Source organism: Squalius cephalus (genome assembly GCF_949319135.1).
Source record: "Squalius cephalus genome assembly, chromosome: 24".
Taxonomy (NCBI): Eukaryota; Metazoa; Chordata; class Actinopteri; order Cypriniformes; family Leuciscidae; genus Squalius; species Squalius cephalus.
Genome location: NC_137145.1, coordinates 12,693,189 through 12,720,150, shown reverse-complemented (window position 1 = coordinate 12,720,150; position 26,962 = coordinate 12,693,189). Strand labels below are relative to the sequence as shown.

The 26,962-nt window shown below is 38.0% G+C and overlaps 2 protein-coding genes across 6 annotated transcripts; one reads left to right on the top strand and one right to left on the bottom strand.

Moving 5' to 3' along the window:
* Positions 1-576: 576 nt before the first annotated feature.
* On the top strand, positions 577-17,426 carry jhy (junctional cadherin complex regulator). 5 transcript variants are annotated; one of them, XM_079861473.1, is made up of 10 exons: positions 577-657; positions 927-992; positions 1,069-1,258; positions 6,312-6,840; positions 10,747-10,851; positions 12,174-12,745; positions 13,403-13,682; positions 15,286-15,372; positions 15,888-16,022; positions 17,009-17,389. In XM_079861473.1, exons 3-10 carry the CDS (start codon positions 1,122-1,124, stop codon positions 17,192-17,194), a joined length of 2,031 nt encoding a protein of 676 aa, XP_079717599.1. In that variant the 5' UTR covers positions 577-657; positions 927-992; positions 1,069-1,121; the 3' UTR covers positions 17,195-17,389. The 5 variants fall into 5 exon arrangements, with proteins under 5 accessions (XP_079717599.1, XP_079717600.1, XP_079717598.1 ...); XM_079861474.1 differs by lacking the exon at positions 927-992 and having other exon boundaries at positions 578-657; XM_079861472.1 differs by having other exon boundaries at positions 583-657; positions 927-1,258; positions 17,009-17,426.
* A 3,176-nt stretch (positions 17,427-20,602) lies between these two features.
* bsx (brain-specific homeobox) lies at positions 20,603-25,574 on the bottom strand. The gene is made up of 3 exons (XM_079860417.1): positions 25,180-25,574; positions 24,241-24,431; positions 20,603-20,883 (listed from the first exon to the last, which is right to left on the bottom strand). The coding sequence occupies exons 1-3, from the start codon at positions 25,430-25,432 to the stop codon at positions 20,644-20,646; spliced, it is 684 nt and encodes a 227-aa protein (XP_079716543.1). The 5' UTR covers positions 25,433-25,574; the 3' UTR covers positions 20,603-20,643.
* Between the last annotated feature and the right edge of the window lie 1,388 nt (positions 25,575-26,962).

Genomic DNA, 26,962 nt, shown 5'->3' with positions numbered 1-26,962 from the left:
TGAACTTTTTTTCGGTCGCAAATCTCTGGCATCGCTGTTGAGTAATTAGCTGGTGAAGTGGATTTACTTATTGTAAAGTTAACGAAAGTTCTCATGCGGATTGTAATGTTTAAAGCAGATGTGCTAAATGTAAGTAGACATGGAAGATTTTAAAACGAGCCGTTCATTCACTCAATCACTGGAAAAAATACAGACCAAAAGACAAGGAGCGCAGCGCTGAAAAGGGGCGAGGCTACACAAGGTCTATAGAATTTCCAGAGGTTTTTTTCTTTTTCGGTTAGTCAAATTGGCTTTGTTAAAATTAGGTCTTTACTAAATTCTCAACGCTAATCAGCCATTGGAGCTTGAAAATAAACCATGAATGTTTAAAAAAGCTGTAGTGCACGTGTTATTTGTGTTTTAACGCACCATGAGATTTCCTTATGTAGCCTAACTATGTAACATATGTACATGTTAAATTATATGATTTTCGTTTACATTGATAATGAGAAACCTGCAAGTCTTTCGTAACGGTTCTCATGTTTTTGTCCGTCAGAGGTGCTAGAAATAGTTCTGCGCATGCGCGGACAGCCGTGGCGTCTAGGTTTCCACGGCAACAGTTCAGCAAACGAAACGTTTCCTGACAATGAACGACTCATCTTTCGATATAGATCGCAGGTAAAAATGATCGGTTCTGACCGAGCATATGGATTTGTGTATGAGGTAATGTTTTGATGCTGCAGAATTGATTTACATTGTCATTGTTTAAAAGCCTTTGCACATATTAACAACATGGGATGCACATATTAACAACATGGGATACACACAGCTGAATTGAAACGTCAGTCAGTCAACAACCGAATGAACTTTCAACATTTAACGAAAATTAACGTTACGTTTAATTGCTGAATTTTTATCACTCCTAATGTTGATTTTGCGACATGAAGACGATCGTCTTTGAGCAACAACGCCATCGTGAGCTCAACGGGCCTGACGCGCTGAAACAGTCAAAAGTAAAATTGAACATGACCAAAGACTCTAGTCCAAGGGATAATGTGCCCGATTTACAGCTGATGTGTGATTCCCTAGAGTCAGATACTGAGAGTTTGGTGCAGGAGAAGGAGTACCAGCGAGAGCTTCAGATGCGCATTGACCTCCTCTCTGCTGAGAACTTCAAACAACATTGTGCTAAGACTGACAGCGAGGAAGAGCATCTTGATGTTTATGATAGTCTGGATCTGAAACCAAGACGGGTGAAGGGACCACATGAGCCACTGAGGTAAAACAACAGTGCTACAGAGCTATTTCCACCTCGAATAATAGTTGACATGTCATTTCAAGCAGTCTCCTGTGATGCAAAATGCTATTTCATCCTGTATAATTGTTATACAGGAGGTTTTCTGACCTCATATTAATTGAGAGACTACATTGGATATTTGATATTGGATATTTTCAAAAGGATAGTCCACCCAAAACATTAAAATTCTGTCATCATTTATTCACCCTCATGTCTTTTCAAACCAGTTGGACATTCTTTCTTCTGTGGAACATGAAGCAGATATTTTTGAGAAATGTCAGCATTTTTCCCCCACACAAAGGAAGTCAGTAGTAACCAAAACTGTTTTTTTTATCAACATTCTTCAAAACATCTTCTATGTGTTCCACAGAAGAAATAAAGGAACAGGTTTGGAATGACACGAGGGTGAGAAAATTATGACAGTGATTAAAAAATGGTTTGAAGTTTGCAAGGAATGGTGACACTTACAAAATCCTAATGTTAATATCCATGTAATTTGTGAGCTATGCAATTGCAGATGGCTGTTTGTCAAGTCCGTGCTGTATTTTAATAAACAACATCCTTACTACTCCTAAATGCTTTTTGTTGAGGTTTCATACATCTGTTGTCATAATATGCTCTCTGTCAAGCAAATCCAGTTCCCAAAGCTCAGAGGCCTGTTGCATGAAGCCAGTTTCAGTTGCTACCCAGGTAAGCTTGAGATTAGTTTGAGCAAACTCTGGTTTTTCTGGCTCAAGAAGGTGGATTGGTTTTTAGCGGTGCTCATCACCATGGACTTATGCTACACGGCTAACCTGCTCCAGAGCAGGTTCTATTCTGGGTTAGAGATCGCAAACCAAAACCAGATCAAACAGCTGTGAGCAAAGTGACATATATCTGATGTATCCCCCTTTATCTAAAAAAATTGCTTGTCTTTTGCCAAGTGGTGGCCACTGCAGAGTTAAATGACGTACAGCTCCACCTCTCTGGACGTCTAGGGGGAGCTGCTGGACGTCACACTCCACCCATGGCTCTGCAGTGAGCAGCCTTTGTCATTTTCTGTTAATTATTAATTAATTATTATTAATTATTATTAATATTAGTATATCCATATAATCATTATATGAATTGACAATTAATATACAAATTAGCATTTATATATATATATATATATACAGTATATATACACTCACCTAAAGGATTATTAGGAACACCTGTTCAATTTCTCATTAATGCAATTATCTAATCAACCAATCACATGGCAGTTGCTTCAATGCATTTAGGGGTGTGGTCCTGGTCAAGACAATCTCCTGAACTCCAAACTGAATGTCAGAATGGGGAAGAAAGGTGATTTAAGCAATTCTGAGCGTGGCATGGTTGTTGGTGCCAAACGGGCCGGTCTGAGTATTTCACAATCTGCTCAGTTACTGGGATTTTCACGCACAACCATTTCTAGGGTTTACAAAGAATGGTGTGAAAAGGGAAAAACATCCAGTATGCGGCAGTCCTGTGGGCGAAAATGCCTTGTTGATGCTAGAGGTCAGAGGAGAATAGGCCGACTGATTCAAGCTGATAGAAGAGCAACTTTGACTGAAATAACCACTCATTACAACCGAGGTATGCAGAAAAGCATTTGTGAAGGCACAACACGCACAACCTTGAGGCGGATGGGCTACAACAGCAGAAGACCCCACCGGGTACCACTCATCTCCACTACAAATAGGAAAAAGAGGCTACAATTTGCACGAGCTCACCAAAATTGGACAGTTGAAGACTGGAAAAATGTTGCCTGGTCTGATGAGTCTCGATTTCTGTTGAGACATTCAGATGGTAGAGTCAGAATTTGGCGTAAACAGAATGAGAACATGGATCCATCATGCCTTGTTACCACTGTGCAGGCTGGTGGTGGTGGTGTAATGGTGTGGGGGATGTTTTCTTGGCACAATTTAGGCCCCTTAGTGCCAATTGGGCATCGTTTAAATACCACGGCCTACCTGAGCATTGTTTCTGACCATGTCCATCCCTTTATGACCACCATGTACCCATCCTCTGATGGCTACTTCCAGCAGGATAATGCACCATGTCACAAAGATCGAATCATTTCAAATTGGTTTCTTGAACATGACAATGAGTTCACTGTACTAAAATGGCCCCCACAGTCACCAGATCTCAACCCAATAGAGCATCTTTGGGATGTGGTGGAACGGGAGCTTCGTGCCCTGGATGTGCATCCTACAAATCTCCATCAACTGCAAGATGCTATCCTATCAATATGGGCCAACATTTCTAAAGAATGCTTCCAGCACCTTGTTGAATCAATGCCACGTAGAATTAAGGCAGTTCTGAAGGCGAAAGGGGGTCAAACACAGTATTAGTATGGTGTTCCTAATAATCCTTTAGGTGAGTGTATACACACACACACACACACACACAGAGCATTTAAAATGATTAAGCTGAAGTATTTTATTTTGAGCTTGTTGTGGACCGATATAAATTATTATTTAAACTCATATCAAACGCATTGATATAGTCTGATGTTTTCTTTTAGCTGCCTTCTCAAACTTTCACTGCAGCAACAGTGTTTATTCCTGACTTATAAACGCATTTCTATTTATGACATTTTTCATAACTATCTGTAAATCTTCGGCAGAGAAGTGAATTGCACTGACTCTCTCACGAAAATTGAATTAAACCGATGCTCTCCATGTTCCGTGTGATTGGCTGTACACTGCATGTGTTGCACTTTCAGGTGCACGTGCTTCCGATGTAATTGCAAACTCTGGATTAAACCTGAGTTGACAGAGAATGGAGTGTTGTGAACCTGATCTAAGCCAGGTTGTATTTGTTTGCTTTTGTCAACTCTAAACCTACTATGAAACTCAGAGTTTGTTCAACTAGCTTCATGCAACAGGCCTCTGGTGTGCTGGTGATGACCAAATTAAAGAATATGTTGGGTTCTTTCATTTTTTTCAGTTCTTGAGCAGAAACAGTTCTGATAGCAACCTGATAACCTCTGTTTGGTTGGATTCAGTCTATTATCATAATAAAGTTACCTTTTGCTTTAGTTGCACATCTAATATTTACTGTCAGCTGCTTTAAAGTTACCTGTAACTAGGTGTGACCCAGAGGTCAAAAGTACAGAAGAATGAGCCAAGCAATAGACTTTCCAGGATCATAACTGTCTCACTTAAGGTGTGTCTTCCATCTGCTATGATCTATTTTTCACATGTGATATTTAGGTAAAATGTTTTAAATGTACTAAACAAGGCAATACAGGTAACCATTCATGGATTAGGTTGTAGGCTAAGAACCGTGTATCAATGAGAGTGAATTGCCTATCGAATGTCCCTCTGTTTTGAATGTCAAGTTTAGCTTCTGTTGCTAAAATAAACCACGCTGAATAAACAACGGCAATAAACCTTATTCACAGCAGCGCTGTCTTTGATTTTTAACAGGAATTAAATCGAGGCTGTGAGGGATTGACATACATCTCTTCAGTGAATGTCCTGTTATTTAATGTGTTTTTGGATTGTTCTGCTGACGAAACACTGCAAAAATATATTTCCAAGAAATTTAAATTGACAAAAAGCTCCAGACAATGTAAGCTGTGGAAAATTTCAAGTGATTTAGGAGCTTTACACAGCTTTTTACAGCAGATGCCACTGAAAACAAGTGTATCCCTAACAGCCTCGCTTTTATAGCTGTCATGGCGCTGCTCTGAATAAGGTCTATACCTGAAAAAAACGAAATGAAAGACATCACCAAAAAAAAAAATGACTGAGTTTTTTTGTGTTTAGCTGCTCTGCTAACCCAGTCTTTGAAAATGATGTTTGCAATGCGCTTGCATTTTAATTGAGCCGAAATACCCACTAATGTTTGTACTTTCCAAACAAGTACCCTCATTTAGGGAAAATTAGATTTTTAGTTTGCAGTATGTTACCACAATAAGGTCTCATTCAGCAGTCTGTTAAAAAGCAGTTGCTTTGTTGCCAATGAATGAACGAGCTCTCTGCGCTGCCGGAACACAGATTGCTGGAATCTGAAGTGTGGATCACCGCATCTGTCTCCACTCCTTCATCTCCAGCCCAACTGTTGTGTCCGCCACTCAAAATCTGCCTCGGGATAAAAACGGGAGGCGTTTGTTTTAATTTTTTGCAGACTGATAGCCGATGCGCTGAAGAGGTACTTAACCCCATGCACAGTTTTTTTCATAATGGTTATGGCGAACCTTGACAAAGACTTTATTGTGGAAGCGAAGCAGCTCCCTCATAATATTTTCATGCTCAAGAATGAAATCCTGTGAATTAATGGCGTGCAGCAATATTTAACATAATATAATTGAAGCTAATAACTACCCATTTAGTTTACATCCTCTTTACTGCACACATTGTCTTTAAAGAGACTCAAGTGTCGCATTCAGAATGAAACGAGTCTGTGTTTCCTATTGGATTTAATTCTGACACATTTATATTAACACAAGAGAGACTTTGCATGTTAACGACCCCGTCACAGCTGCGGGCCCACGGCGCATTCTCAAGACCATGTCGGTGGAATCATTACAGAGCCATTCCTTGCCCTTTGCCCTCATTGGCTGAAGTGCCATGCATCCAGGCAGCCTCGTATTTGGCATCATGGGATGTGAAGAGCATCTTGTACTATTCAGAGGCACACAACAAAGAGGCACTCTTCTAATTATTTTAATGAGATCTTTTCATCCAATGATGCTAGGAGCACATTAGGTTGTAGTTTGAACCTATTTCATATGTTTGAATTAGCCATTTGCAAAACTATCCCCAAATTGTGGTCTTCAGACCCATAGTCATTAGAGGTAAGAGAAGACGGTGGGGGGAGAGAATAGAACACGCTATTACCATTTCGCTTCGGCTGAGAAGTGTATCTGATTTTTTTTCCTTGTGTTTTGATGGCTGTTTGAGGCATTCAGACGGTCTTACTGACAATGCCGAAAGCACTAAATGAGACGTACCCAGCCTGCTCTTCAATTTAAAGCTAAGTGTTTATGACTTATTTCTTCTTAACTCTTTTTGAAATATTTCAGACAAACTCCCCCTGAAGATGAATACGCGTACTTGCGCTACGACCCAAACTGGAGGAAGAATCAGGAAGGGGCTCAGGTTTTCAACCAGCTGAACGAGAGACTTTCTCTCGACTCGTTTGAGGGGTCTGAAGATAGTATTGAACCTTTGGAGAACTTTGCTCTAGGTAGCAGGCAAGATTATGTCGTTGTCAGTAATCCACCCACAGCTCAGATGGAAAATACTTTATCCCAGCCACCTTCACCTCCTTTCCACCTGCACCCACAACAGGAAGACATTCTCGAGACCCCCGAATCAAAAATTTCTTGCATGTCCTCTGAAGGCACAGCATGGGATAATGGAAAGCATCTGAATGTCAAATCAGTTTCTCCCCAGAAGATAAGATCACAAAATCTTTCTGATCTGAGGCCAGTCAGAGATGAGAAACACATTGTGGAGCGTAACAAAGCAACTCTTGGTATCAACACACATAAGCAGGGGTCTTACCTGAAAGCTCATCAGCATAAGAATAAACCAGATGAGACAAAGCAAGTAAGTATTTTTGGAACATTCCCCCCATTTATGGAAACTAATAGGTTTATTTTTTTCTCTCCGACATTCTTTATTCTCTTCTATAGGTATTGCATGATTAAATTTAGCTTATACCATATACTATATACTATAGTCAACATTTTAAGTGTCAACATAAAAAAGTTAATCAAAGTTGTCCTAAGACAAGAACGGGTATTGTTCGAAATTCATGTACAACTTTGATGAAAGGTTTTGATCCACTTTAAATGTTGACTACTGTATTTGACTGGAAGCATTGGTGACCAAATTGAAGTCTCATGGCTAACCACTAGAGGGTGGACTAACACAGCATACTGTCACAGCATCCTCAATGTCAGATATTGGGTAGTTTAGGCCCAAGGCTAGTGTTATTCCATAGACATTTTCATGCAAATGATGACTCCATTCATAAAATAATTTTTTAATTACCCAATATCCTGAATGAAGTATCGCTATCGTTTTTTTAATGTAATTCACCATTAATTGTATTAACTACATAATGACTGTTGTCTTGTTTTGTTAATTTTTGTATTCATCTTTTATATTTTTTAGAAGCCATAAAGTATTTAAGTTAACTGAAGTTACAAGCACTTAAGTATTTAAGTTATGTTAACTTAAGTTAGCTGCATATCACAAGTTGTGAATATGCAGTGTATCTAGTCTAGAGACATTCCTTATGTTTTTGATTGTATATAAATATTCACAATTTTTAACGCACAAACAAGGCCATATCATGATCTGACCTTTATCTTTTAATCTGAATAAGTGACCTTGGTGTTTTCATTGCTTCTGGTTTTAAGGAGACTACACTGCCTGTGTCACGGAAATTAATTTGGCAGACACAGTCTTCAGATGGAGCAGAGAGAAGAGAATGAATCATGTCTGTCTATGTAGTGCCTATTATGAGTTGATCTGCACAACAGTGGCTGTTAAGAACATCAGAGGGGCATGGCTACCAATAGGCTCTTAGTTATCAGTGCACCTGGCCCAGGGTATAATTGGCAGGGTTGGCTTGTCTGCACACTGTGGCTCATGTGTATTTGCTAAATTTAAGACCTTACCCAGCCCATCTGAGCCCAGTCCCACCTTAATGTCTCACATCAGCTGCATTAGCATAGTGAAGAGCCGTTAGCATTGTGACATGGTAAACAGAGCAAAGCTCTCCCCGCTTTAGATGGTGCCCTGAATGCACCAGCGGTGCCCTGGTATGAATTCAGCGCATTGTCTTTCCAAGAAATATGGTGCACTGTCAAGTTCCATTTACAAGGCAACATTGTAAGTCTTATAGATGCGGCTCATTGAAAAATGTTTATTTTGAGTTTATTTATATTTCACATCCCTTGAAAAAAAAGTGGCAACTTTTTCAAATTTTCCATATAGCCTTGTTTATTTTATTCTGTATGAGAGTACATTTCAGTCAAGATCATTTTAAAAGATTAAGAGATGTAAATCTGTATAGATTTTTCTGAAAAGCCACTGTAAAGGATTGACAGATATGGATAACTCATTGTGAACAGGTTGTAATTCTTGAAATTCCTTGTATTATTCCAAGAGAGAAAACAAATGTTTGTTTGTTCATGAAAAATATCAGTCAGATATTTTTTTCCCCCCCAGGGAAGGATTAATGGAATGCATTTAAATATGATTATTAAACCAACCTGGGCACAAATAATGATATGAAATATATTGATATATTGACGTTAGAATGAAAGACTTGGAAATTCTTAAACATGTGAACGTCTAAATTCTTTCAAGAAATCAGTTCTTCGTGGCAGATTATCATACAACAAGGCTTTTGCAGTGCAACGTAACACATGAAGGGCAATCATAATACTTTGGCCACTTGGTTAAAGGTTTGCTTTTTTGTCATTTGCCTACTATGAGAGAGCACAAAACCTCACGCCTTCCGTTCGTTATGTAGCTAAGCGCCTGCTCGTAAATTTGATACACAGCCTTTACTTTTGCCCTTTTTTTCTGGCCCCGTTTCCTTCAAAGGGAATAAAAAGCCCCTCAGCTCCCATCAGTTTTCGACATCATTATCAGAGCGTCTGTTGGGCTTTTAAAAAGCCACTATTTACTCTTTCACAAACCCCTAACTCCCGATAATTAGCCGTGTTATTAAATGTACACAATCTCATAATGCACCAACTTCCTACCGGCATGTGTGGGAGTGATGATGAGCTCCAGCAGAGACCCCTTTGATAAAGACAGAAGTAGCAGTGCAATCTTCTGCCATTGCACTCAGCCCCAATCCCTCGTCATCCCCCAGACCCTCACTTCAAAGCCAGAAACATAATGTACAATCTCTTAATAGCTCTAGACCAAGGCTCCGCGGCTCTCTGCCACTGTATACCCTACCTCAGTGTAAACACCTAATCAAGATTGCCTGGGCGGTCACAATAGCAACCAAATGCAATTCAAGAATTGCGGCCCTTTGAAGTCTTCATCGCAAAAGCTGTGTTTCCCAGTCTTGAGGAAAATGGCAAGCTCCAATCGCCTGACTTTGTTGTGCCACGTCTCGCCCCAAGAGGCAATTACGGGCCCCAATTTAACAGAATAGATATTACACAGCTTATGAAGCTCAAAATGCAATTTTGTTTGATCATTTCCTCAATTTGATTGAGATTATTAAAATGGCAGACAAAAGGCAGTGGTCGTGGATGGGGCAGAGGTTGTGGCCTGCTGCGGCTAAGAGGACATGAAGGGCAGGTCTGTGATGTCTGCTACTCACACACCTGTTACAGCACAGCTCAATCTCTCTACTCGAAATGATACTTGCCCGATACAGGAAAATGAGCTGGATGCGCAGCCTCCTATTAACCGTGCAGCATAACGAACAACGGATATTGCAAAACATTTTTGCCCCAATAGATATTTTCATTTATAATGAGGATCGCTGCTATGAACATTTGCGCATTGCCTGCTCGTTGTTTTGCAATGCTGTTTTTTGGTGCGATTTCCAAACTTTCCAAACTTGAACTATTTCACACAGTCCAATTGCTGTATGAAAATATGAACATCCATCCATCCATCCATCCATCTTTTTGGAACCACTAATTGAAGACCAATGGGGCTGGTGTTTCACAAATCAGTTCCTTGCGCACATGGCCTTTCGTTAAATACATAGACCAGCATGGCTGCCTGTTTATTGATGGATATGTTACAACTCAATCCACTCACAGCTTCATGTGTCTCTTTGACCTTCCTCTATTCACGCTTTCAGAATTAGCCGCATGCATTCAGGGACGCCGCAAGCTGTCAATACCATTGATCGGTGAGAATTGTCCTCAGCAGCCAAAGTGACTGGAAGTTTACTAAATGATTTTCATTACAGCATTAGCTGTAGATATTCCGCCTCTGAACGGGTACATTAAGAAAAATTGAGAGAGTGCACTGATGTAACGTGGATGTATCTAGACACTTATCTCCGAGAGAATCATTTTAAAGAGAATCAATAGAACACTCTTCTTGACACATGTAGGTCGGCTCAGAGGAGCTGTGGATAGTAATTAAGAATGAAAAGTTGATCATAAAAAGCCAATTGAATTGTTAAGTTTGCCAGACACTCAGGGTCGAATAATTTTATTGACAAACCTGACTGGCTGTCAGCGCCGTTTTTGAGTAGGTGGATGATAAATTACAACTGTCAGCACACGTTTACACCAAAAGCGGCATGTAATTTATCGCCCAGCCATTTCTTCTCATTCTCACGGATGTCTTTGTTTCGCTCTCTCGGTGCACAGTTCACCCCTGTTGTTTGCAGTCAATACTTGAATAAAAATGTGAGGCGAAATAATAGCATTTCATCTACATGGCAACAGGTGAATTGTTAAAAGGAGGCTTATCAAGCAGTCACTCCCCTGACCCTTCTTTCTTCTCTTCCCACAGCCCAGGAAAACCACTTACGAGACTATCAGCGCTCGTAGCCCGGAGAGTCAAGACAATGTCCGGGATCCCGAGCTGATGTGGCTCCAAAAAACACAAAAACTGAAGGTAGAGAGCTCACTTTATTGATTCCATCCATCTCTATCTGTGCAGACGTAGGTGGGGCTGCTTGGCACAACCCATTGGCCTAATGCATAACAGTCTGCGAGGGCTTCCTCTCAAGATGAAAATGTCTGCACAGTGGGCACACTGTCACCCGGGATTTCATTTCTGCTGTGATGGACGCAATTTCTGATAGAGTTGTTCAGGCACAATGGAGCCTCTGAAATGTCTTGAAAAGGAGCCTGTGCCGAGGAAAGAGGGGGAATGGAGAAGCATCATTATTTTGAGCACTTGAACGGTCACCTTAATGCCGGCAAGCAGAGGAGTGTAAATATTTTCCCATTAAGAATGGTGCAAGCTGGTGTTGGCTAAATCAGAGGCATTACATGCTGAGGCACAGTTCCAGACCTCACAAGAATAATGTCCGTCGGTCCCCCATGCATGCCAGGCTCGCCACAAAGAAACATTATATAAATGCTCCTGTCTTTCTTTCCTCTCGTTCATGACAATAGCTGTGAAGCCACGGTTATATAAGGACATATCTCTGCTCAATAGGATGGATTCTTTCAGCCCTTGCCCTGAAATAGTTTGAATTAGAGTGCGTGGGACACTATTGGCTAAACCTTTGTTATGCTTGCATTTGTAATTTAATATTTAAGGGGCATTATTTTGTGCAAATGGATTTCTCATCATATTTGGGGAAAGTATTTCATTTATTCTAATTTCATTCTTTTTGTGCCTTCAGACTTTGAAAAACAGCATCCAGATTTTAGCTTTGTCATCTTAACGCAGAATCCATTTTCAGTGCTTTGGTCAGATTTTTGGCTTGCTTAGTTGGGGTTTAAAATACACTGCACTGACACTATCAGATGAGAACAAAGTTTGAAAGGAATTGAGCTAGGTGATGGCTCAATTATTGTCTTCTGTAGAGCTGTTTTATAGCTGAATCAAATTTGTATTGTAACTGATGGATTTTGCAACATCGATACTGTTATTGAACTGAACTGAATCAACACTGAATTGACTTGGGCTGAATAACGACACTATTGTCTTCTGTAGAGCTGCTTATAGCTGAATTGAACTTGAACTTCATAATTGATTAACTTTTCACAGTAAATGAACTGAACCAACTCTGAACTGACTTGAGCTAGAGCTGCTTTACTGCAGAATTTTAACTTGTCTCATATTTGATGTAGTTTGCATCAGTGATTCTGTAATTTTCCTGTTTATGATTGTGAAGGTGCTCTGAAACAATCTGTATTGTAAGTATTGTAAGGTTTCTTGACTTGAGATTTTAAATCAATCTTTATTTTTTCCCCTGACTATAGCAGAGCCATAAAGAGAGGAAGGAACCGAAGAGGAGGGAGCGAACCAGCAACCACCAAGATCAGCTCAAGCCACCGGTTCCTGAATCCAAACCCAGAGCACACCTTAAACCCCTAACAGATAGACACGTCATCAGCGTTGATCAACTATCGCAGGACTCTGAGGAAACTCCTGTGGCCTACACCCATGATCCACCACAACACCAGTCTGAACTTCAATCTCACAGTCATGCTCCACCATCCTTCAAACTTAACATAAACCTCCACACACCTGCCAATCCAGCACAGCCACTGAATCTTTCCCAGAAAGAGACCATTTTAACGCTTGTTTCTCAAGCACTGCAATGGGACAGGCCTGATCTGTTTAATCCACCCTTTTTACAACAAGGTTATCACTCTGTGCTTCCCAATTCAGAAGTGCAGATGGGATTAACTCCAAAAGCTGTTGTGTCTTCCCCAGCCCCCCACTCTGGAGTGGTATACGCTGTGGACAGAAGTGTTCCCCAGAGGCATGCTGGGAAACCTCTTACCAATGCATTTGAAAATTCATCATTCAAGAATCACAACAGACTCAGGCAAGTCCACAAACATACTTTATGCAAGTATCCCAACATGAACCCACAGTATCAAGTATGCATATTCATAGTATGTTCATAAACTAGCCTATAAAAAATGCCAGGGTGATACAACTGTTGTGGGGTCACAATGGAAAAAAAGAATTATCATAAATTATTAAGAAGAAATCCTGAAGTATGATTTGTGAGGCATGATCTTTTATTATTATTTCTTATATATTTTTTTGTAACAAAATGGCTTCACACCAACAAAGCCTTGTTATGCAACCAACATGCAGAAAAAATACATAAAACAGGAAATTATATAATTGAGAGAGGACCCCTGCAGACACTCATGAGTGTGGTCTCTTAAAACGTCATATAAAATGACCAAGGCAAGGTTTGTTCAGATAGTAAATTTTCTATCCAAAATACTTAATGATATTTATGTATTTATTTATTAAAAAAGGACTTTTACCATTTTTTTTTGACTTTTTTTATTTTATTTATTATTTATTAATACCATTTGGTGCCACTAATGCCACATAAATTACACACTGCATCTTTAAATACATCGATTTTATTGGTGTTAACTTTTAATAATGAATTTAGAGCATGTAATATGCTAAACATGTTCCCTAAGCCTTGGCATTCATGATGTGCTCCATGTTTCTGTAGGATACCAATACTAAAATTGTCTCCTCAAGTGGAGGCCAGCCACTATCCACCTGAGCTTTTGCCCAATGATGAGGAGAGCGTGGGACCCTTTGTGCCCCCAATGCAGATCTCTGCTCCTTACACGGTGCTGCCCCCTATAGGACGAGCTAACGGCAGCGACACAGAACTCGGCTCGGATAGATCAGAGCAGCAGCTGAATCCAATCCACAGAAGCAGCTCAGAAGGTTACCTTTCACAAATGGAAAAACTCAGACAGCTGAAGGCTAAAACAAATTATAAGGTGTGTATGTGTTTAGTTTAAGAATCAGTGTGCTTTGCGTTCATGCATTGCATCATGTATCTAGTCCTGGAGGGCCACTGTTCTGCAGAGTTTAGCTTCAGCCTAAGTTAAAACACATACCAGCTACTCAAGGTCTTACTAGGCATACTAGAAACTTCCAGGCAGGTGTGTTGAGGCAAGATGGATCTAAACTCTGCAGGACAGTGGCCCTCCAGGACTGAGTTTGGACACCCCTTGTCTAGTATGACACTTTTAGCATCTTACAGCCTGACACTACTTAGCTAAAAACAGGGTTTCAAATAAATTTAAAATAAAACATTTCAAATATAAAATTCTATTTATAATATATTGATATATTGTTTCACAGTGTAAATAAATGAAGTGATAAACAGCAAAGTAATCATTTAAAAAAAAAAAAAACCTGATTTAAACCCACATGGCACAATTCTTGTAATAATTAGCAATATAGCAAAACAAATAGCTCAATGACTTCAACGTCCTGTTTATACTTAGTAACCATCTTTAAGTTGCCATGACAGTATCTCAATGGGGCCTGGTGCAGATGTAACGATTATTGTGTGGGCCGATTCAGACAGCAGGTTAATTGTATAAGTAATTGAAGACACTCTTAATTGCAATGAGATGATGATATAAGGCACGGTCACAAAGACGACATTGAAAAGCGTTAGAGGATAAGGTGATTAAGCAGCACCCCCGTCTGTGCGGACCAGGGCTGGTAAGATGGTGATTTGCATTTAATGATAGCCTCTTTGTCCTCTAGCACCTTGAGCTCTGCAGGAAAGTCTCTCTTAGGAGCAGACGTACTCAACAACAACGTGCGACGGCCACCATTTACATAGATAGAATATTTAAGTTTACTCAATAGTTGTGTCCATTCACTTGAAGGAGTGTTAAAGGGATAGTTCGCATAAAAATACAAATTCCGTCATCATTTATTATGTCCATACAATGAAAGTCAGTGGGGTCCAAAACAATATTGGACCCCATTGACTTTCATTGTATGGACAAAAACTTTTACTAATTGGATTTAAAAAACACTGAGATGTTTTTCAAAATATATTCTTTTGTGTTTTACAGTAAAAAGAAAGTTATGGAGGTTTGAAGTAAATAAAACCGAATTTTATAACAGATCATTAAAGTGTTCAGTGCTGCATGAAGACGTCACAATTTAAGGGTCATTATGTCATGGAACACATCCACTTGATGCTGTGTCCGGATTATACGGTTCTTACACCATAAAACAGATTGCTTTCCTGGGAGAAGCTTGATCTCCTCACCTTGATGTGCCCGCCATCATGTCTCATAGGATTATGGGATAAATTTGTAAAACAGCTAGTGTGGCAGTCCAAGGGGAAGCAGATCAGAGTGGAAAACAGCCATCCTGCAGTGTCCATGACCAATGGCTGAGCCTTGAGAACCTGAAGGAGCCTGACCTGATTAGCGCTTTTGTTTGTGGATTGTTGCATGAGTGCACCTTAAGATCAAGACAGTTTCTTCTACTTTTTCTCACAATATCTTTGCTGTTTATAACAGTTATGCGGATAGTGGATAAATATTTATGCATTACAAAATGTCTTCTCAGGCTTATACGCTAAAGGACTACAAATGCATGAAACAGGAGGTGAAGCTTGGAGGTCTTGGACCTACAAACACAATACCAGAAGCTGTGGTAAATACTCACTTCAAATTGTATAAAGACTTAAGCATCTGACGATATTCATAAATAATGTTGTTAAATCTGAATAATTTGTGTGTGGAGTTATATGAAAGAGACTCAATGGATAATTGGTGCTCTCTTTGTTGAATATTGATTTAGCTAATCCCTAATTGCTACGTCCAATTGTCAAGTATGGCCGTGTCTCAATAGCCCCCTCTTTTCATTTCCTCATGAATTTAAAAGACTTGTGTTTCTGAACACAATGGAAATAGACCAACTAATCTAATGAGCATAGCCCTCAAAAAGCAAAAAGAGCTCGGCTGATGTAAAATGTTTGTTTTTTTACCGCTCACAGCCTGGGAGAGGTGTTAACACTGATTCTGGAGGGATGATGAGTTTTATTTGCAGCTGTTGAGTAGCTTCATGGATGGATGTACAAAGAAACAGAGGGGCCTTAGGAGAGAAATGGCTTAGGTAATTAAAGCTCCCTTTTGTAATCTTGCTGCTCTTTCTTTCACTGCTGTCAGGCAGAGAAAATTAGACGACAGAAGCTGTATTCAAATGTGATCCGCGAACAGAACAAGAAGATAAGTAGGATTCCATCTCTGTCGGCCAAGGACCCAGTGGGCAATGACAACAAGGACACCGTTCCCAGGAGAAAGGTATAGGAGAATCTCATTCTGAAAACATGAGCTTTACATAAAGAGATGGTTCACCCAAAAATTATAATTCTCTCATAATTACTCACCCTCATGTTCTTCTGCGGAACACTAATGAACATATTTTTGATGAAATCTGAGAGCTTTCTGTCCCTCCGTTTGTACTCAACTGACAATTTGATGCCTTAAAACAGTTTATAAAGAGATCGTAAAACTAACCCATATGAATTGAGCTCGTTAGTCCAAATTTGTGAAGAGACACGATCGCTTTATATGAAGAACAGATTTAATTTAGGCTTTTATTCACAAAACATTGATCAGCGAACATAAACAGAAGCTCAACTGAACCTGCTTGACACGCGTGCACCTTTGCTTTTGAAGAACCTGGAAATGAGAAAAGGGTCAATTGTTTCTTGCGGAAGCTCAAATGTTCTGCGTAACCTACTTGAGTTTTCGTTTACCACAACTGATGTGTGAGTTGATGTATATATGAATATGTCAAGCCTAAATTCAATCTGTTCATCATATAAAGCGATCAAGTCTCTTCAGAAATTTTAGACTAAACCGTTCAGTTTATATGGATTATTTTTACGGTGTCTTTATGAACTTTTCGAAGGTCAAAATGGTAGTTGCGTAGCTGTCACCGGAGGGTCAGAAAGCTCTCAGATTTCATCAAAAATATCTTAATTTGTGTTCCGAAGATGAATGAAAGTCTTACAGGTTTGGAATGACATGAGGGTGAGTAATTAATGACAGAATTTTTATTTTTGGGTGAACTATCCCTTTAATTCGTAAATCATATATCTTGCATCCAGAGTGGTTTAAGTGTGTGTATATGTAATAATTTATTTCTTTATTGTTTATTATTAATAGAATATTTAAATTGTGGCTATAACCTTCATGTGTATATATATATATATATATATATATATATGTATATTAAATAAAAATTCAATCTCAAATCATTTATGCAATTTCATTTTGACCAGGCTTTAGAATATGCCAAAACTATTGCAAAGCCCAAACCCTCTCCAAAGACAAAGGACAGAAACGGAGAGCAGCCCCAGAATCCTCAGGAAACGGACCCAATCCATCTGGCCACTCTGGAGATGTTGAGACGGCACGAGGATGAGAAACGTGCCGTGGCTCGCTTCAGAAACATTCATGCCATTTAATCTAAAGCCTTTATTCACTATGATGCAACAGGCATATGAGTTCTGTTAACTGCGCTTCTATAGAATCCTTATTTTTCCTTGCTTTAACTTTGTGTGTACTGTATATATACCTAATACTTCTTGTAACCGTGCTCATTTGCAAAGCACTGAAAGTGGAACAGGTGTGTAGCACATAATCCACTGCTTACTGATTCCAAAAACAATTTTTCGATATATAAAGAAATCTAGAATGAAATGCTGTGTGGTTTTCTTTCTTGGCTTTGCATTATCCTGCTATTTTCCCCTTGTTTCAATAGGTCTGTGCACAAGAGCACCAATCTCTTCAAGCACACCTGGATGCACCATTAACCCAGTGTAACGTGCCGTTTTCTGTCAGTTCCCGGCTATTAGTCTGATTATATCCACTTTCGCCTGCCCTTTTCTTTCACTGAGAGAAAAAAATAGGTCAAATAAGGATGACACTTTGAAGCCTCCCTTATTAGAGCCCCACAAACTTGTTTTCTGTATTTAAAGTGATAATTTTCCCCCTAAAACAAGCTCAAGCACCTATTTCTTTAATGGAAGCTTTAGATCGTTATCAAAGAGCTATTTACTCCTATGTAATATTTTAATTAGATTATAGCCTCTATTTAACCCATCATGTCTGCTTTGATACTCTGCGTTTTCAGTGTTAAGCCTCAGAGGCGAGGCTAATAAATGCTGGACCTTTTGAATTAATGAGAAATGTTGCCTTTCCAGACCGACTCTCTTTGCATCTTTTTTCCTCTCTCTCTTTCTGTGTTTCCTGCCATTGAAATCAGTTAATTGAAGGGGTCTCTCTCAACCGCACATGAAGGAGGTTGAATTAGCATCCCTTTTTACGGATTGGGAGACTGAGGCAGGCTTTGATCTGTGGACAGTGCTGAAGGAGGCGGCAGGCCCCTGAAAATGAGCTGATGGCTCTGCTATTAGAGCAACATGCAGATGCGTCCATGTGTTGCAAAACGCTTAATCTTTTAATTGATCACCTTCCGCACGGCCTATTCTCTTGCAGTGTTTTATTTCCCCCGGCTAAATCAGAATCACGTTTTGAAAACGACATGAATTGCTTTTCAAAGGATGGAAGTGTGCCACATACCCTGTTAGAGTTTTTTTTTTATTATTATTATTATTTAAAGGACTGTTGCCATAACGCTACAAATAAACGTGAGCAACCCCTTGCTACACATGTTAACATTGTAGATATTTTATCTAAAATTTTAAGCTTTAGATTTATTTTCTAATAGAAATTCATGTTTGGTTATTTAAGGACACCTGTTGAGTCTTAAAGTATGCTTTAAGACGAGTAAATAATTTTTTTAAATTAAAACTGAAGAGCGAATTAGTTTGTGCCCTCCCTAACCAAGACCTATCCCAACTCAAAGAGGTTAAAAAGATATGTATCCTTTTATTTTATTTATTTATTTATTTATTTTTTTACTACACATAAATTCGTGCACATATAGTTCGTGTCAACAGCGTTTCGCGCACAGAAATCGGGTTTGAGTGGGTAGGTAACCATAGCAACACTTGCGATCGCTGTCTGCATCGGACGGTAGCCTACCTCAGAAAGTACGCTACTGTATTTTATTATTATTATTATTATTATTATTATCCACCTTATTTTGGAATATATATATATATATATATATATATATATATATATATATATATATATATATATATATATATTAAAATACGTGCTAAACTTCCGATTCGCGCCTAGCTATTGGTAAATAACTAGAAGAATAACAAAGTGCCGTAAACGGTTTAAACTTATATATGTGTGCTACTAACCGGTGTGTTTCATGATAATGAAATTAAAATAATATGATAACAATTTAAAGTTTGCAATATAAAGCAGTATTTTTTGTACAGGCAAAATCAAAATGACACCGGAAGCCAGACACATTCAAGTGACAAATGACCGCGCGAAAAACAACGTGGATAGATTCACACATCTTAGTGTTGTAAAAACATTGACGGGTTGATAACTGCACAACGAGCACTGAAATATGAAAATTACGGACAGAAATTCGTCTTAAACGAATAATTGTAATTAAATGCAGGCCAAGTCTTTTTTTAAATCGCGAAAAATGAAAGCGACCCTAACATAACACCAAGCCCATTGTGAAGACAGTAGAGGCATTGTAAACTGAATTTAACATATCATAGGTGAAGGAATAGTCAATAATAGGCTATATACAATGTGAGTTTACAAAGGACAAATTGAAGTCTATCCATTGTCCAAGAACAATTCCAATGATCAACGACCAATTCCAAACCCACAATACAAAAATATGCTCATACATTCAGGCTCAGATCTCTGCTGCACGGCCAAGAACAGGGATTTATTCCTTAAAAACTAACCACTGAGAACAATAGGCTGCTTAAAGTGAGTCAGTCCCATTATTTATGTATTAAGTTTGTATAAATAATAAAGAAAAGCTTATTAAATCAATAATAGATGAGAAACAAAAATCAGAGATAAATGTGCCATTTTGTAGCTATATGATGCAAGCAGTTGTTTATTGACAAATCGATTGATTTTATTCCACGCGCTTTCTTATTATTTTTATTCGGCCAATATTACTCTTATATTGTTAATGTTGTAATTACTGTTGTAATGTAATAATTAGTAGCCTACCATTCGTTACTCTTCACTTAAACATAAAAGTTCCAAAATGGGGTTTTCTCAGCGATGCCATTGAAGAACCATTTTTGGTTCCCCAAAGAACCTTTCAGTGAACAGTTCTTAAAAGAACCATTTTTTTCTCATTGTCAAGAACATTTTAATAATCTAAAGAACTTCTTGAATGAAATATTGAATTCATAGGCTTTCAAAGCACAAAGAAAGAAGACGCTGCTCGTTTAAGGATTATTTTAGATAATTCACTCAATATACATTGTTTATATACATTATTAGTTTTAACAAATGACAAGTCACAGTTTTAGAGTTCATAAATATGTCAGTCCACATGCCAAACAAAACAATCAATATCATCCCGCGAAAGTGCTGAAAATGTAAAATGTTACACTTCAATTGGAATGAAAATTAATTGTTACATTTCTTGAATGATTATTTAGCAAGTAAATATCATAAATCTATTTACAGATTGTCAGTACATTACGTACCATTAATTCCACATTTACAAAAATGATCAGAGTCGTCAGTCACAAAGCCATAACCATTGTGATAAATGATAATAATGATAATAATAATAATAATAATAACAATGCTGAATGACCACGCATTATTTTTATGTCCTTCAGGTGTCTAAAAAAAATTCTTAAGCGCTTGAACAGTAGGATAGACTGATGTAAAAAAATAAAAAAAAAATAAAAAAAAACTATATATAATTTCCTATCTAAAAAAAAATTTGAAATGAATATGTAATTTGTTGCTGTTGAGGTTCATGAGGGTGATAATACTAAAGTAAATGTTCAGGAGAGCAAATGTCATCTTCAATATCGACATCATCTTCATTGTCGTCCAGCGTGTATCTGTCCGGACTCATGCCGTTTTTACCGTCTGTATTTTTCTCGTGCATTTCGCTCTCGCTCGTGTTCTCCAGCGATCTGTCTACATCATTTGGGGTTTTCTGGTCGTCTTGTGTTTTCCTCAGCTGTTTTTTATGCTTCATCCTTCGGTTCTGAAACCAGGTCTTTACCTGCGTATAAGGCAAACGATGTACATGCCTTAATAAACTCGTTTAAATTGTAGGCTACACTGTAAAATATTTCCAGGATTTCACAATATATAACTGTAATATTTCACAGGTAATTACATTATTACCACTTCACAGGCTTTAACTGTGATATTTCACAATATAATACCGTATTTAGACTTTTACTGTGAAAATAATGCAGGCGCGGGGCTTTTACAAGAAACTACTGTGAATTCCGTCATTTTCGCGCTGCAACTGCGTCATCTGAGCTCCCCCGGAGCTCCCTGGCCTGATCTCCTCCATGGTCTCACTCAACGGATTCAGTGCGGTAAGTGTTTAATTTTTACTTTGTCAATTTGATGACTGTTTTTAATATGAAATTGCATGTTATTTAAAAGTATGAACCAAATTAGCGTTAGTTAAGTTCTGTTTCATGTTTTTGTAACTTAGCTGGAGCAGATTCGCGTCTAGGTTTGAGCGCGCAAATTTGAATGATCAGACGTTGGTTGTGTTAATAAGTGTAGTAGTACCATATTAAGTTATTAACTGTGAGGCTTCACGTTAGCTACACCGTCAAAATTGAACTTTAGCTTTGCTTAATGCTTTTCTTAGTTAACGTTCGTTACTCTAACAGCGTTCTCTCTTTTCCCACAGCATTTTTCTACCACCGGGAAATAAAGTTATAAGGTAAGCTGTGGCCTTAATGTGTGTATTATGACAGTTATGATCAACTAGATACATTATAGTGTTGTGGATTTGTGCAAAGGTGGAATAAATTAATCTCAAATTAGTAACGTTAGCTAGCTGGGCGTCGTCCATATTTTTCTGCCGTGTGTGAAACGGAGCAGCCGTTGTCTGTCTCGTCAACAGAAAAAATAAAGTGCATTTTTTATTATAAAAAAGATATAGGAAAATAAATGTGTTTATCACTGAATTAGTGGAGCTTCGTTAGCTGTGCTATTCTAAAGTAAAACAGGTCGACATCTGAAGATATTAGGAGCCATTTTGTCTATGAACGGGTAATAATTCTAGGAGGAACAGACTCTTCCTCCATCCTCTGCAAACAGTACGTGTAAATGATGTAAATTGTTGTGTGCAAATGCATTGCCTGGGTAAATCACACACATCTAACTTACTTTGTTGCAGGACTATTCTTGACTGTGTGTTTGTGATGTAAATGTTTTTCAGTTGCTGTTAAGTTATTTAAATGGTTGCTGTTTAATTGAATCCAAGTAATGTCACCTTGTTAAAACTGAGCTAACTTTAGTTTTGCTCAGTACTGCAACAGCAGTGACCCACTGAAGGTGATGACTGGGAACTGAAACCTTTTTAATCCCACTTGAATTAAACTAACATCTTTCTTCTCTGTCTTTTTGTTTATATGTGCTTCTTGGGCATCAACCCAGAGACAGGTACAAAATCAAAGAGGCAGAGAGGACACATAAACCAGCAAGTCTGTACACTGATCAGGAAGCTCATTGACTTTGAATGGATGTCAGTCTAATGTAAGTTGTGTTCCAACTTCAGAACAGACTAACGAAACACTGTCTCTGTTTTAAGCTAGAATTAGTTATGCAGTAAGATGTTTACTTAAGCTATTAAAGGGTTAGTTCACTCAAAAATGTAAAGTCTCTCATTAATTACACTCCCTCATGATGTTCCAAACACATAAGAATTTTGTTCAACACAAATTAAGATAATTTTAAGAAGTCCGAGAGCTTTCTGATCCCGCTTATAGACTGCAATGTTATAACCGCTTTCAAGCCCCAGAAAGGTAGTAAAAACATTGTTAAAATAGTCCACGTGACTACAGTGGTTCAACCTTATTGCTATGATGCGACGAGAATACTTTTTGTGCGTTCCGCACTATTAAGTATTTTTGCATCGCTTCATAACATTAAGGTTGAACCACTGTAGTCACATGGACTATTTTAACAATCTTCACTACCTTTCCGGGCCTTGAAAGTGGTAATAAAATTGCTGTCCATGGAGGAGTCAGAAAATATCTTAATTTGTGTTCCAAAGATGAACGAAGGGCTAACGTGTTTGGAATGAGGGTGGGGTTTTGGGTAAACTATCCCTTTAATCTGTTCTACGAGTTTAGACAGGCTGCAAAATGTCTAAAATTCATTGTTCTTACATTTATTTGAATTAAACATGCCTTTTCAATGTTATAGGTTATTGATAGGTTAGAATAAAAACGTCAAATTTACAGACGTACTTTACAATAGTTTTAAGTGTAAATTTACATCACATTACTGGCTTACTGAGTTGCATTACTATGTACGCATGTCATGTAATTTTTGCTTAACCTCAATCATGTTACTTTCAGAGTCCTCTGGTTTGTTGATTTAATATTAATTGATATAGTACTATTCACATGATTTATCTGATTTATCATGAGTTTTACAATTGTAATTTCTTAAATTGTACACATTTTAGGATTAGTTTTACAATGCGAGTACCATACTTGCAGGTACTTGCACCACAGAGTAACTTAAACTTTTTGTCTTTCTTATCTTTTGTAGATAGTGGACAGAACCCATACTATGCAGGTGCCTGCTGCAAGGGAAGGAGCGAGACACCTGCAACCCTCTCTTTTCCCACCTTTTTGTCTTTTCTTCCCTCTCTCACTCTCTCTTCTCTCTCTCCTTCTTTCTCTTTTCAGCTCTTACGTTGTGAAGTACCATTATCACATAGTAAACACATGCACAGTGCACACACATAGACACACATTCCTGTTACCCAGTGTTCATTCCTGTTACCCAGTGTTTATTCCTGTTATTAAATTGTATTTTTCAAGTACCATTATCACATAATGGTAAACACAGTAAACACATTCACACACATATTGACAGACATTCATGTTACCCAGTGTTCATTCATGTTACCCAGTGTTCATTCATGTTACCCAGTGTTTATTCCTGTTATTAAAATGTATTTTTCTTCTAAAAAAATAAAAGTTAAACCATTGTTTTTATCAGTTTTGTTTGGTCCATCATTTATGCTAAATCACAGTATAGACATGGTTAAATACAGTAATTCTACTGCAGCTTACTGTTAAATTACAGTAATATGATAGACTAACTGTAATTGCACAGTAAAATACAGTAATTATACAGCAGCTTACTGCTAAATCACAGTAATATGATGGCATAGTTATTGTGAAGTCACAGTAAACAGCTGTCATTTCACAATTATTTACTGTAAAAATGATACGGTAACTTACTGTGAAAGTCATGCAATTATTAACCTGCAATTTATTGTAAATTTACAGTGAAATAATTAACAGTGTATGTAAACACATATAAGATCTTGAAAATTATATCTGGATTCTTAAACAACATTTAACGTCATTACCTGTGTTTCCGATAGACTGAGCGCCGTAGCCAGTTCCACGCGCTCAGGTGTGGACAGATATCTCTGGATCTCGAACCTTTTCTCGAGTCCTGATAACTGTGAGTCTGAGAACACTGTTCTGGCCTTTCTGCGTCTGCAGTGCTTCCCTGGTAATTCCGGATGATGCTGAAATAACGCAGGCATCTGCATTCCTTTTGCAATGGAAACATATTGATAATCATTAATTCTTCAATATCTTGCAGCCTTACAGTAAACTTTTCACGTTTATATTTCAACCGTTTTTAAGGACCAAGTGAATTAAAAATTTGTTTAAAGTAGAAAAAATTGTAAAAATAAAACACAATATAAGTTGGAAAAAATAAGACTTTTAATAGAAATTATTTTTAAACATCGGTTAGAAAAAATAAAGATTTTTTTTTATCGATAGGTGATTTTTAATAAATAAAATCATACAGTTTTTATTATTATTATTATTAGTTATTAATATCATTTTATATTTATATTTACTCAGAGAAATCACATGGTTCTTTAATCTATGAATATCACCTTTCACTGTAAAAATACGTACAACTGTTACTAAGGATTCATTCTTTCGAATTCTAACTAAAAATATTGTCTTAAAAATAAAATCTAGTCAGATATATTGAACCACATTAAATTATAATTTTTACTTTAATTAAATGTTTAAACAAGAATCACATTTAGGTTCATTTGCAGCATAGGCCTATTTTTAACTAAACAATTAGGGTTCAGTTTATGGAATGCTTTTTAAAATATTAACTGGCATGTAGGCCTGCATTTTAATGATTTTTAGATGTTTGTTATAGCGGTCATATATTTACAAAAATACACCAATTTGTGAGCACCAATACATGCATTAAATGCACAAAAATATGTTTAAATATGTGTTTGAGTTTAAATTTAGCGTATGCTACTTACCGGATGCGAAAAAGTACGGATGGTGTTCAGGTTTGTGTAGTGGATGATGCGGATGAGGAGCCAGGATCGGTGTAGGCATAAGGGGATATCCATACTCTAAAAGAGGCATCCGGGAGGCAAGAGAGTTTGAAAAGGGCGAGGGAAACACCTCTCGCAAAGGTTTAGGCTTATGTAGTAAAATATCTTCAATGAAGAACGACGTTGACCTTTGAGTCGGCATCTGGGGGACCGGAGATGTGTAGTTCAGATTCATTTCAAAACTTTTTGTAGAAAACACGGGCAATTCCGTGAGGCTTTTTAGATGCCTGTGTCGCAAACAAAATCACTCAGTTGGTCCCAGTCTTCAGGAGCTTAAAAGCGGAAACGTATCTTCGTTGGCAACCTGTGCACGCTGGTACAGGTATACATTACTATTTATTTGGATCGAGACTGACAGCAGCAAATCAGGAAGTAGATTAGCACTCAGCCAATAGCGCGAGGGCTGGGCGGAGAATGGAATGAGTTCTTTATGGATTAATTATGCGGGCGGCGGGAGGAACGGCAGGGACAGGGTCGCTCGATCCCCGTGGTGCTGAAAAAGCCTCGCTACAAGAGCCTTGTTCCCGCAACAGTCACTCAGACATAAGCCTGCACTTTCACTGTACACTGGCTTAAAAGGCGCGTGGACCTGTCAAGAACCTTAACAAAGGACTAACACTGGCTGATTGCGTTTAAAGAACCGCATGCACCTGTTACAATCCATTTGAAGCTCCTGTTACGACTGTTACAATTTAAATGGTCTCCGCGAGTTCTGATTTAACCCTGTTTGTTGAATTGTTATCTCATTTTTAAAATAACCCAACATCACAAATTATCGTGGTAATAATAGCCTAATAATAATAATAATAATAATAATAATAATAATAATAATAATAAAAAGCTTGTTAGGCTATTTAAAACGGATTACAACAGCTGCAACTTGTGTCAGTTACGAATGAATGCTTTAGAGATTTAAATCTTCGAGAGTTCTGTAGCCTATTGTTACTAAAATAACATTTTATATAACCCTACATAAATAAACAATTATGTGTTGAGGACATAGGCCTACACATGTGACAATGTTTGACATTTTAAATGGTTTCCAGTGCCGCTTCTGTCAGTTACGACCGTTACCATTTAAATTTTCCCTCTCCTGCATGCTAACTCGGATTTCTGTAGGCTATAAACCAAAAAAAGTAATAATTAGAGTATGATAGGGGTATTTACAAATCATAAAGATAACAACTCACCACTTAGTACTTTTGTGAAAAAGTAAAATGCTCTTTCTAGAGTAGGCTATATCGTTAACAACGTGACTGCTGAAGTAGCCTAGCCTATAGCCTAATGTTTAATGGAGAACTGTGTCTGTGGTTCTAATTTCTTGGCGTTTTCTTATTTCATTTATTGGTGAGCATGTGTGTGGTATAATTTTTATTATTATTTCATGTTACGGTACAGGGCAACAGGGCTTCTATGAAATGGGATTTAATTGTAGATATTGAAATCTGCGAGGATACAAGTGTGCTTCAGTTCCGTCTCAACTGATGGAGCGGTAATTTGTTGATATCGTGTTGTCATCACATCTGCAATCACGGGGGCTAATGGTAAAAGTGTTTCATTATTGGCAGAAGTCTTGCAGCAATACTATTAGGTAATTAGGTTGGATGTTAGAGCGAAAGTAGTAATCCTCGACCGCAGGATTTCCATTTGATCTGATGGGTTAGAAGAACAAATTAATTAATAGATTTAATTGGTCACGAAAACA

Excerpts from the sequence above, each read along its gene's own strand:
- jhy (XM_079861470.1), top strand. The coding sequence starts at position 664 with ATGATCGGTTCTGACCGAGCATATGGATTTGTGTATGAG. Across the intron at positions 12,746-13,402 it reads AAGAATCACAACAGACTCAG|GATACCAATACTAAAATTGT; the intron begins GCAAGTCCACAA and ends ATGTTTCTGTAG. Across the intron at positions 13,683-15,285 it reads AGGCTAAAACAAATTATAAG|GCTTATACGCTAAAGGACTA; the intron begins GTGTGTATGTGT and ends ATGTCTTCTCAG.
- bsx (XM_079860417.1), bottom strand. The coding sequence starts at position 25,432 with ATGAATCTGAACTACACATCTCCGGTCCCCCAGATGCCGACTCAAAGG. Across the intron at positions 24,432-25,179 it reads TCCGTACTTTTTCGCATCCG|GAATGCAGATGCCTGCGTTA; the intron begins GTAAGTAGCATA and ends CCATTGCAAAAG. Across the intron at positions 20,884-24,240 it reads TCAGTCTATCGGAAACACAG|GTAAAGACCTGGTTTCAGAA; the intron begins GTAATGACGTTA and ends CCTTATACGCAG.